This window comes from Salvia miltiorrhiza, chromosome 7 (assembly GCF_028751815.1).
Source record: "Salvia miltiorrhiza cultivar Shanhuang (shh) chromosome 7, IMPLAD_Smil_shh, whole genome shotgun sequence".
NCBI classification, from domain to species: Eukaryota; Viridiplantae; Streptophyta; class Magnoliopsida; order Lamiales; family Lamiaceae; genus Salvia; species Salvia miltiorrhiza.
In genome coordinates, this window is record NC_080393.1 from 19,523,639 (window position 1) to 19,534,590 (window position 10,952).

At 37.2% G+C, this 10,952-nt stretch overlaps 2 protein-coding genes across 4 annotated transcripts; both read right to left on the reverse strand.

Annotated features, from left to right (window-relative positions):
* On the reverse strand, positions 1-3,020 carry LOC130993218 (uncharacterized). Its single transcript, XM_057918026.1, has 5 exons — positions 2,522-3,020; positions 1,945-2,067; positions 1,195-1,291; positions 650-768; positions 1-340 (listed from the first exon to the last, which is right to left on the reverse strand). The coding sequence occupies exons 1-5, from the start codon at positions 2,861-2,863 to the stop codon at positions 137-139; spliced, it is 885 nt and encodes a 294-aa protein (XP_057774009.1). The 5' UTR covers positions 2,864-3,020; the 3' UTR covers positions 1-136.
* A 245-nt stretch (positions 3,021-3,265) lies between these two features.
* On the reverse strand, positions 3,266-10,004 carry LOC130993219 (uncharacterized). Of its 3 annotated transcripts, none has more exons than XM_057918029.1 (8): positions 9,202-10,004; positions 8,233-8,332; positions 8,006-8,062; positions 7,025-7,142; positions 6,690-6,772; positions 4,577-4,632; positions 4,402-4,498; positions 3,266-3,771 (listed from the first exon to the last, which is right to left on the reverse strand). In XM_057918029.1, exons 1-8 carry the CDS (start codon positions 9,531-9,533, stop codon positions 3,715-3,717), a joined length of 900 nt encoding a protein of 299 aa, XP_057774012.1. In that variant the 5' UTR covers positions 9,534-10,004; the 3' UTR covers positions 3,266-3,714. The 3 variants fall into 3 exon arrangements, with proteins under 3 accessions (XP_057774012.1, XP_057774011.1, XP_057774010.1); XM_057918028.1 differs by having other exon boundaries at positions 4,577-4,638; positions 9,202-9,996; XM_057918027.1 differs by having other exon boundaries at positions 4,577-4,668; positions 9,202-9,996.
* Between the last annotated feature and the right edge of the window lie 948 nt (positions 10,005-10,952).

Below are 10,952 nucleotides of genomic sequence, written 5' to 3' on the forward strand. Positions count from 1 at the left end.
TTTAATAAAAGTAGATGATCAAATGACTTGGGAGTTGAAATTTGCTTCTGTTAATAGTTACTACTAACCCAGAAACATATCGATCACAACAATATATTTACACAAATCTCAAAACATGTTGAAATGAAAGAGCTCATCAAGCTTGTGAAGGGCGGAAGCGGGACCTAGCAGCTGCTCTCTCCAATGCTCTCAATCTGCTAGCTTCCATGCGAGCCTTTTGTTCTTCTGACATTACATATGTATTAGAACTACCAGGGTTCGCTTCCACTGTCTGATTTGGCACCTCCTCTGCTCTAGATATATCAGCAACATCTTCAATATGCACAGACTGTGAAGGTTCCTGCTAGGTGCCAAAGGATCACAAGTTTCAGCCTTTTTGAGAGTGAATAGTTTTTTCTTAGCTCATTAAGCTGGGAATAGAAGAGCAGATAATGGAAGTCGATGTATAGTTGATAGTGGAGAGATGACATATGAACGTCAACTAATGATGCTTTTTCTTTGAAAGTAAACTATCTATGGAAGTCAAAATGTTACTAAAGAGAAGCCGTTTTCACTCATTTCCGACTCATGAGTGGACTTGCATATAGACTGACAGCGAATCTCATTACATAAATTAACAAAGGAAGCTGAATTAAACAAAAAAACTCACTTGAGTGGCTTCCTCCCAGATGCTTTGAGGCATGTCTTCCTGAAAATTATTATTATCTTCAGTTTGCATATTATTATTCTCCTGGATATTACTTGGCATGTTGAGGCCGCTTGTATTATCTGAAAAACGCAGAAAATATCAGTTAGGCAACCAACAGCTCAACAGGAAAGGAATGTCATGTGTGCTTACAATTGCTAATGTCAATTAAATAAGATTTTGTAGGTACAGTAGGAAAAAAATCAAATTTGATTGATCTAAGGAAAAGATGCGGCAGACTTGAAGTGAGTAGTAAGGGAAGGGAAAGGGGATGTGGATTTTCTTTTCTATGTTTGGAGCAGCGGGGGATGTGAATAATTACTTAAAAAAAGAATACATTGAACGAGAGCATTTTCTCTGTTGTAACATTTCAAAGGTACGTCATTTTCTTAAATTGGGATCAGTTCACATATCAAACATTTCAAAGGTACGTCATTTTCTTAAATTGGGATCAGTTCACATATCAACAAAGTAGAGTTTTTTATAGCTAGGCAACCAAAATTAAGTACCTTGTTCATCAACTGAGTCTTGTTGAACTTGAGGCTCCTGCAGCTTTATTAGGTCTATTCCATTGGAAATTTTATCACGTAGTTCTCTAAGACACACCTACTCTCAAAATCACAAAAAAGACGAGGTTAAGAAGCAAACCATCGAAATGCTGTAGAGCAATATTTTGCATACTACCACAGTTTGAGGCTTTCCTAAACATAATGGGATAATGAGACCGTAAAGCCAATTCAAATATTCAAGCCTGATAAAGCATAGTTGGTCTTGCTCTAGCAAATATGTTAATACAAGAGGAGAACATGGTTACACAATTACACAAACTTAATGCATAACATGAAGAGGCCCTCTCCATACCGTATCCCATCCATATTTTTCCCTTTTCAAATAATTTGCATCCTCTACAAGTTTCAAGTATGATCAACCACATAAAGAAAATGACATGTTTTACAAATAAAACTCACATTGAGAACAAATCAACAAATGACAACAATTATATATATAAATCAAATATAGTTACACATTACACAAACTCAAATCGTAACATGAAGAGGCACAGGGACGCTCCCAATAGCATAGTCCGCACAATTTTTACTCTTTTCAAATGAATTACATCTCTACATGTTACAAGTATGAAGTATGATCAACCATGCAAATAAATGGCATGCTCTACTAATAAACCACCTATGGAGCAAATCTCCAACGAACATCAAGATAAGTATATTGAATTAAAAGCAAAATCAGAAAGTTCTTGCCTTGACACGCTTTGAGCTACCCACTCGTTCCACCTTATCTACGAATTGTTCGAAGTTATAATAGGGAAGTAATCGCGAGTGCCAGTCAGCATACATCCGAAGTAGGTGTCTCAGATCATCAACCTGTAATCAGGAAAGATGAAAGATTCATGAGATGTCTGGTTGTGAGCTAAAAAAATGTGTATAGAAGAAAACATAGCATTAGTTTTTCATTTGTTTTGCCAGTAGCACGGAGAAACCAACAATACAGGTGAAATAGTATCAATAACCAGAATTCATTATTTAAAACACACACACAACCATCAGAGTTTTCTCGGAAAATGCTAAGCGAGTCCATAGGAATACATGACAGTCTCCTTACCTATTTGTCATAATTCACACTAAACTAGTTTTGCTTTCGGATTGATAAATTTTATTTCTAATGAATAGATCCATTCAAATTAAAGAAACCCTTAAAATAAAGTTCAAAATGAGGGCGACGGATTTCGAATACATCCTCAAATCCTTCAATCCATGCATAAACTACGATTCCTTAACACAAGAAGACAACGAATTAGGGGTGATTTAGGGGATTCACCTCGTGGCCGCGGCCGCGGCATTTGAGGGCAGGCGGGAAGTAGCGGAGGATGTGACCAATGCCGGCATCGGAGAGGAGCAGATCGGGAGTGAGCTTGGGCCTGACTCTTCTCGGCGGCTTCTGCTTGGGCTTCTGTGCGGGGAAGGGCGGCCTCGAAGTGAACCTTGAGTTTGGATCGAGGTCGGAAGTGTTGTTGTTGTTGTTGTTGTTGTTGTTGTTGTTGTTGGTTTCGGAAGTGTTGGGGTCGGAAGGACAGTCCCGCGACCAGTGGCCGGGGCGGCCGCACTTGTAGCAGCCAGTTGGGGCCGCGCCACCGCCATTAACGCCGGCGCCCTGATTCATTCTTCGTCGTTGCTAGTAGCCCTAGGAGAAAATTGGGAGCCAGCCATTAAAGTATATACTCCTTTGTTGTTTTTGGCGGGAGAATTTGGAGGGGAAACATTTACTCCTTTTTTGTTTTTTATTTTTGTTTTTCCTTCTTTTTGTGAGGGGAAACTTCAGAAAAAAAAAATGACCGATATTTATATGTAAATCAATATTCATATCTTTGCAAATTATCAATATTTTCAACCTTGATTTTAGGTATTGGTGTATCCATATTGAAATGATCTGAATAAAAAATAACCGATATGCGCAACCTATATATTTCGATATATCGACTTTAGTTTAATTAAATCGAAGTCGAGAAACATCTCACGCCAAGCATACAAGATTGAATAGTTAGAATAATTTATACAAGTATGATGAATCAATTTTCATTCTCATTGACAAAATCACCTCCAAAATCAGACTAACATATTTATTGGGAATAAATTACAACTTCAATAGAAGCATGATTGAAGGTTGGCTAGCAAATCCATTCACTCAGATACTAGTTTCTATTTTCGTGTACATTTACATACAGAAGAAAGTAGCAGCAGCAGCAGCAGCTACGAGTTAGCCCATTCAGTGCACTTTCTCATCTCATGCTTCCGAAACAAGGCATCTTGTTTCTTTTGCCACCATCTGCATCTGCACTGCTCCACCATAAACAATCCCACACCTTCCAAAACCTCTTATCAACGAGGCACGATGCACTATTCTCTTGGAGACGTACACTAAAGCTGGAAAATCTGCCAGCTTCTTGCACCTTCACGCACAATTTCCATACTTACAAGGACCCGACTGGTGCGACCCAGAGTTATAAATGTTCATCAGCACCCTGGCTCCTGCTTCAGAGGTATTGAACTTGAAGCACCAAATGTCATGCACTGGAGCCATGAAACAGGGAGAGTTGAGCAACAGTCGTGGTCCATTGCAATGAAATACGATAAGATATATTGACTGTGGTTCAGGCTGAGATAATACTATGAATTTCTTATCGTTGGTGGTTTCAAGTGGAACAATCCAAAAAGAGCCAAGTCAAATGGGACAGAGGGAGTAGTACTACATACTTTAACCTCAAGACAACATCCTATAGCAGCAGATGTTCCATTGCAGAAATAAGGCGAATCATGTTATATGCAAACGGCCACAAGATCTATAGATAAGCCCAAAATGAACATTCAGTTCTTGTTGCAGGTTACCATTCTACCAATAGTGTGATTTTCACACTATTCCAATTTTAACTGTGATTAGATTTTTTTTTGTAGCATTCTGCTCTGAAGAAATTAATGTAGTTATTAACCTTATTATAAAACCAACTGATCATCCTACTCAATGCCCGGGAATGGAAGCCAAGCATATGAAAAGGTGAGACTCTACTCCAGCATAAAATAGAAGAGGCAACAAAATTGGCCCCTTCCTCAATACAGGACATTATGCATCGTACAATACAAGGGACTCACAACGATGATTTATTCTCATTACTGATAATCCTTAAGAGAAACAGCAGGACATACCTGAGATGAATGTGGAAAAATACTACAAACAAGTTCCTCATTTAAGACAACAGGAAGTGGTGGCATTTGACTCATAATCCCAGGCATGTTTTTTATGCTGCAGGAATAAGAGGGTGAAAACTATACTCACTTAAAAAAGTAAGTGCCACTTAAGGGACCAATAAGAGTGACATACTCATTCAAAACTGTGGTTAAGTTGTTCCTCGTACGAAAAAAGAGATCAATGTTTTCCTGCAACTGATACATGGATGTCAAGATCAGGAGAGTCTGAACACAAGTAAAGGATTTATAAGGAATACATTATCATAAAGTAAATTAAACACCAACGAATCCACCACCTATCAACACTTCATGCACAAGACAACCAAAATGCCAGCCCCAAGTTTCTTTTCACTTCGTTCATTATATATTGGTAGTGAACATAATACGAACCAACCACCACATCACATAATATATGTATTTATGGTACATATCATAGAGTAAAGATACAACTCAAGATCATTTATCAATTTTATGCTCTCACTCTTCTATTGCAAGTGCAACTCAAAAGATAAAAGGCTTTTAAAGTGAATCTGATTTTGCATAGCATGATTGAAGAGTTCTGCGTACTCTTAAAGCTGCTACAGGTTCAAGGTATAAAGCAACTATTATATTTGCAGATTTTCTTTATGGAAGCCTTTAGAAAGGATACACTACCTGACTTATAGTTGGAGTTTTTGGTTAGGTTGAGATCAAGTACCGGTTCCCTACTAGATGTCTAAAATTCCATTTCCTAGGATGAGTAGATTCTAAGACCTACTATTCCTTTTGTAGTCTTCGTATTCTAGCATTTAAGTGTCACCAAAATTATTTTGGACTTTTGGATGGATTTCTTCAACATTAATAGGACAGTACTATCTTCTCTTCTCTCTATCTTTCTTTCTGCTTTCTTCTTAGCCATCCAAAGATCCAATACATCATTATCATATTGTACATGACGGTGACCAACCATTTAGAGTGAAGAACTGGCACTCCAATATGCATAAAGTTTAGCATTGAACAACCATGCCCAACATAAACAGTGCCAACTGTTGGAATAATATATGGTATGTCTTGTTTAGCAAGTTAGTGCTTTCCTGTTCAGTTAGGACTCTTGTATTATAAATAGGTTCTTTATTGAGTTGAAGAATGTACAGAAAATTACTCCAAAATATGTTTCCCACATATCCTTTAACACCAACCAAGTTGCTAATTATGCTTCTCCTCACAGGTCCTCTATTACAAGAACAGAAAACTAGCATTAATATAGATCTCAGAGTAGTATTCCGGTCCTCCGGACTTCGATTTTAAACTTTAAGGTATCCAAAATTCAGTTTCTAGTTACAAAACCACAGAAATCCTTAAATCTAGTTGAAACTTTCAAAATGGACTCTGTTTGTTTTCAGTTACAAGAATCATCCATTTCATGGTGTAAACTAAAAGTTATTTGCAAATATGAAATATTTTATAGTATTAATAGTATATCAGATGACATATTACTGAAAATCAATCCCAAAACAATTAGTTAAACCACTGTTTGGTATAAACAACTTTATTAACACGAACCACATCAACTATTCAAATAATTCCATCAATGTTAAAATCCATCTTATTGGTATTTCTCAAGCAGCTCCTTATTCATGTAGCAAATAAAACAATTAATAAGATGTTGATAACACATTAATCAGGATAATGGACGATATGTCATTTCAAATAAGCAGAAACATTATGGTAAAAGAAGGTGGTGTGAATTCATTAAAATGTAGCTTGTATATGTATGGTCAACTGAGCAATCCCCAGGTATTTGCATAAAAAACGAGAGAAATTTAACTCCGTCACAAAATGGTACTTATCAGGTTATACAGGATTAATTTTCTATGAAGGACTTCTGATCATGAAAAATGTTTTTTTCAGATATTATTGGCACTTGACACATTCAATCATTCCCCGAACTAATCACAACAAAGGATATCCTTTATTATTAAATCCCTTGCTAGCTGCTATACCATCCTTAAATTCCTTGGTTCATGCCTCATTTGGATATTCAGAAGTAGTTTCTCCTATAGCTATGAAAAGCAAGGGGGGAGTATACTTAGAAGAGGATCAAAATAGAGCACTTGCCAAATTGTTCTAAATATGACTGCGAAAAATATCTCATCACATAAAATAATTACAATTGCATTGATATAAACCAGCATAAATTCCATAAATCAAATTTACGAGGGACTGAAGAGCTAAATTCCTTCAGGGTTTGAAGGTTCTGGTATTACCTTGAGAGTTGAAAGATTTGCAGATATTTGACCAAAAGCATGATTATTTTCTTCCAATAGATGCCTGGCTCCGGAACTAAGTACTGAAACATATGAAGAAAATTAGTTCACTACTTTTTTGGTTAAAACTCTAAACAAGAATGGGGAAAAAATAAAAAGAAAAAACCCCAGACTCCAGTCTATGGTCATAGGCAAAAAGTGATACGCAATGTGTGCAGACTAGTAAAATAGCAAGATATAAGAGAAATCATAGAAGCGTGACGTTGTTCCAAGTAGAAATAAATCTAAACCCTAGATTATAAGTCTGGGTGATCCCAATAAAAAATGAGACAGACCCCCTGAAAATATGTAATCACTCTGATTATGACGAATTGAAGGTAAAGAATATGCAGGCAAGTTCACTGGCGGAGCTGAGGAGACTTTAGTCTTCACAGATGCTTCCATTAATTTATCCTGAGAAAAGGAGAAGGCTTCAAAAAAGCTAATTTTATCAAGAGAAGATAACTGGTGAATCATTTCAGACAGGCAGTGCACATTAAGAGCAAGCTTTGAACAATAGAGTTAACAAGTTCAAACATTGAGTATTTTTGGGCACTTTAATTGGTAAAGGCATAAAACTTAGAAATATAATGTGAAAAGGCAACGAAACTATACACTTACAAGAAGATGAGAAAGGTAAAGTATCTGGAGGCCACAACCAAAAGTTTAGGAGCAACCAACTGATGAAGAACGAAAATTTGGAAGTACATTTTCTTCTGTAATTGTGCATGCGGATGTTGTTTTCTTTTTTTTGTTTTTTGTTTTTTTTTTGGGGGGGTGGGGGGGTGTCCAGGGCCCAATGGACTACCCTGCTGTCCTAGATATATCATCCCACTTGCCCCTAACCCTGAAACTGAATGTTACACAGCTAGTTCGCTTTTAATAACTCTAGAAACAGTCTAACCAGAGAAAATCGCGTTCTATTGCCAAAGAGTCTCTACTTTTTTTTTTTTTGAGAGATCCAAAGACTCTCTACTAAATGTTTAAGTAATACTATGTGACATCAGAGTGGCAACATTACAAGACTGAAAAATTCGTGAAATATTACGCAGTGCTTTTGGGCGCCTGGTGATTATTGAAGGAGAAGTATGAGTTACCAGAGGTTTCAAATACAGACCCCCCATCTCTCACTCCACCCCCCCCCCCCCCCATCAGTATCTATACAAAAAAATATAAAAGAAACATAGCATTCCATGGATTACACCATATAAGATATAGAGGAAAGCAACTTCATTGATATTGGAAAGTTTATACCAGCAAAAACAACAATAACTTACCTTCATGTCCTTCATTTTCTTCCCCAAGCTTGGGTCCTCCTGTTTTCTTCGCTTTCTCTAAAAAACAAAAGTATTAATTAGGCAATTATACTAAAAGAAGTTGGCACATTCTAAATCAGACACAAGAAAAGAGCATGGCTATTCAACAGAAATAATTATAAAAACTTCGAAATTGTTTAGTATACACAATAATCAGTTGTGATCTCCACAAAGAAAATATAACTTACCATCATCCATCTACACCGAAGAGCGACATCACGTACAGTTTTGTCATGGAGGGAAGCAGCTATCTTAATATACTGCAGAATATGGGGTTCATTCGCATATCTACATATTGAAGTAAAATGAACCAGATGATATCAGAGTCAATCCTCGAAAGTAAAAAAATATAGACACTGATAGAAAGAAAACCTTAAATATGAAACTGCCCTAATCAACACAAACTACATACAACAAGAAGACAGTATGTACAGCAGGCAAACAACCGAGGGATTATGTGAAGTAATTGCATCAACCTGAATCGTATGAAGTAGGAAATGAGTGCAGTTGATACACCACTGTAATAGCAGCATGACTGCTTATGCATTACAACATTTTTACACATGCGATCATTCTGGAGTATATCAGTTCTCCGTTAAGAAAGACTCCCCCATTTGAGATGATTAACAGAATTTCAGACACATTGTTCCATTTTAGAATTAAGAAATGGTAGCTGATCCACAACACAAATCTATACTATGAAATTACAGGGTGCACGTCAAACATATTCAGAATAACCCAAAACACAAAGAAAATTCATATCCAGCTTGGAATACGTACAAGCGTGTAACCCAAAATGCAGTTCAGGATCATACATCAGTAGCTCATCATCTGTCGAGTAAAGAAACCCACACAAATAGATCACACATATTTAACACCAAAAATTACGTCTAGGTTCTAATCCATTTCCACCAATTTCTAATGGCCCCATGCATTTGGCATCTACTCTAGACATGAAAATGACCTGGTTAAACAGTACACAGTTCTCAAGTTAAAAATATGTAGACCAAGAGGAAAAATGACCACTTGCAACTAACAATCATCACGCGCGTGCGTGTGTACACGAACTCCTTGATCAATCATGATCAAAAAATTTAGTGCTCTCGAAAAATGTGGATAAACTGATTTCCCTTAATAATCGAGAAGGAACAACCTACTTGGCCAGACCTTCCTCCAACTTATACTGTTCCTCAACAGACCACTCCACCGCGAGCCCCGTGTCGTGCTTCAACCCCGGCACCGAGTCCAGCAAAAGCGACGACGACGAAGGGCCCGCGGAGTTGTTATGCGGCGAGAAATACTGCACCGCCCCGGCAGAGGAATCGACAGCACCCAAATTCAAGGTCCCCCCGGGGCTAGTGTAGTAATTGGCCATGGGAATCAGGTCGTACCCTCCGGAGCCGGCGCTGCTGCTGCTGCTCATCCCCCCGCCGCCGGATTTGTAGAGCGCGCCCTGGTGGTGAAAGCCGGGGTTGAACTCACCCGCCATATGCTTGTCAATTCGCCTCGGTTAAGAATCATAAAAAATCGCAGCTCCACTTGGATTTTATGGCGAACATCTTGGTTGGGGTTGGGGTCTGCTTCTAATTGGTCGCATTACTAACCGCCACAATTTCAATTCCAATTCCAATTCCAATAGCAATAGAAAGCAGAAAAGCGCCCTTCCAGTTCCAGTTGTCTGTTTGTGTTTGTGAGTGTGCGAGAGAGAGGAGAGAGAGAGAAGGAGGAGAGGAGAGGGGATTTGAGCAGGGGAGCGATGGGTGTTAGCTTTAGTATATAAGTGGGAGAGCCTTTTTCTCTTTTGCTCTGTAATTATTGCATACTACTCTACTCCTATAAAATTATGTATCTATAATTTCACTAATATTATTATTGGCTTATTCAAATGGACATATATAAGTATGGAAAGGTGGGATGGAATGCAATGCATAGATATTTCTCATCTTTCTTCTGTTGCACAACAGTGCAACTTCGCCTGCCACTTCTATACTTATTTTCTTCTTTCTTTTATATATATAGGGTATGATTTTAAATGAGATTTCTACCAAATATTTATGAAAGGAACAACAAAATCAGCGTGAAATGGCATTTGTATTGTTAAAAATTCACTATTATTGACAAGATTGTATACTAGTATATATTACTAAGCCTTTCTGGGATTTTACATTTTTTTAATGAGAAATTTAGTTTGATTTTGTGAAGATTTATATGATACTATCACAATTATAAAAAATTGTTATGTTTCATCTACCAATCATGTACGTCTGAAAGTAAATAGAGTGGCACGCCAATATTCATGTTTAATTTACATGATATATATTGTTTACACTTTTCAGTAGCGCAAGGAGCAGAATATCTCCAAAATACTAACTAGTACTGCATGATATGATAAGCATTCGCAAAATGTGGGTGTTTGGTGCTAAAGTGAAATGAATCAGCCACTACCTACGAAGATAGAAATAGTAAATAATTTGTGCATGTCTCATCATCTGTGCAACTGCAATAACATAAAACAAATAAAGTCAATAAATTATACTCCCTCCGTCAACCAATTAAAGGTATAGGGGAAAAAATACGAATTTTAAGAAAAAGTGTATTTTTATTAGTTGAGTGGAGAAAGGGTCCCACTTTTTAGGAAAAAATGTATTTTTATTAGTTGAGTGGAGAAAGGGTCCCACTTTTTTGTAAAGAATCTTTGATTTTTTTGATTAAATAATAAATAAAAACTTACCAAAAATAGGTAGGCCTTGTTTTTGTGGACGTCCCAAAAAGACAAGTAGGCCTTGAATTGGTGGACGGAGGGAGTAAATGAGATTATAAATTGGCAATAGTAAAGTCTTGCAATTCATCGCAACTAAGCCATTGCGATTCCCAATAAGCAATTGACGTCATGCATTTCGTGTGTGGA

Coding starts and splice junctions, on each gene's coding strand:
- LOC130993218 (XM_057918026.1), bottom strand. CDS start 2,863: ATGAATCAGGGCGCCGGCGTTAATGGCGGTGGCGCGGCCCCAACTGGC. Junction 2,068..2,521: donor GCCGCGGCCGCGGCCACGAG/GTGAATCCCCTA, acceptor TCCTGATTACAG/GTTGATGATCTGAGACACCT. Junction 1,292..1,944: donor GTAGCTCAAAGCGTGTCAAG/GCAAGAACTTTC, acceptor TTTTGAGAGTAG/GTGTGTCTTAGAGAACTACG.
- LOC130993219 (XM_057918027.1), bottom strand. CDS start 9,533: ATGGCGGGTGAGTTCAACCCCGGCTTTCACCACCAGGGCGCGCTCTAC. Junction 8,063..8,232: donor TTCGGTGTAGATGGATGATG/GTAAGTTATATT, acceptor TTTGTTTTTTAG/AGAAAGCGAAGAAAACAGGA. Junction 4,499..4,576: donor TTAACCACAGTTTTGAATGA/GTATGTCACTCT, acceptor TTATTCCTGCAG/CATAAAAAACATGCCTGGGA.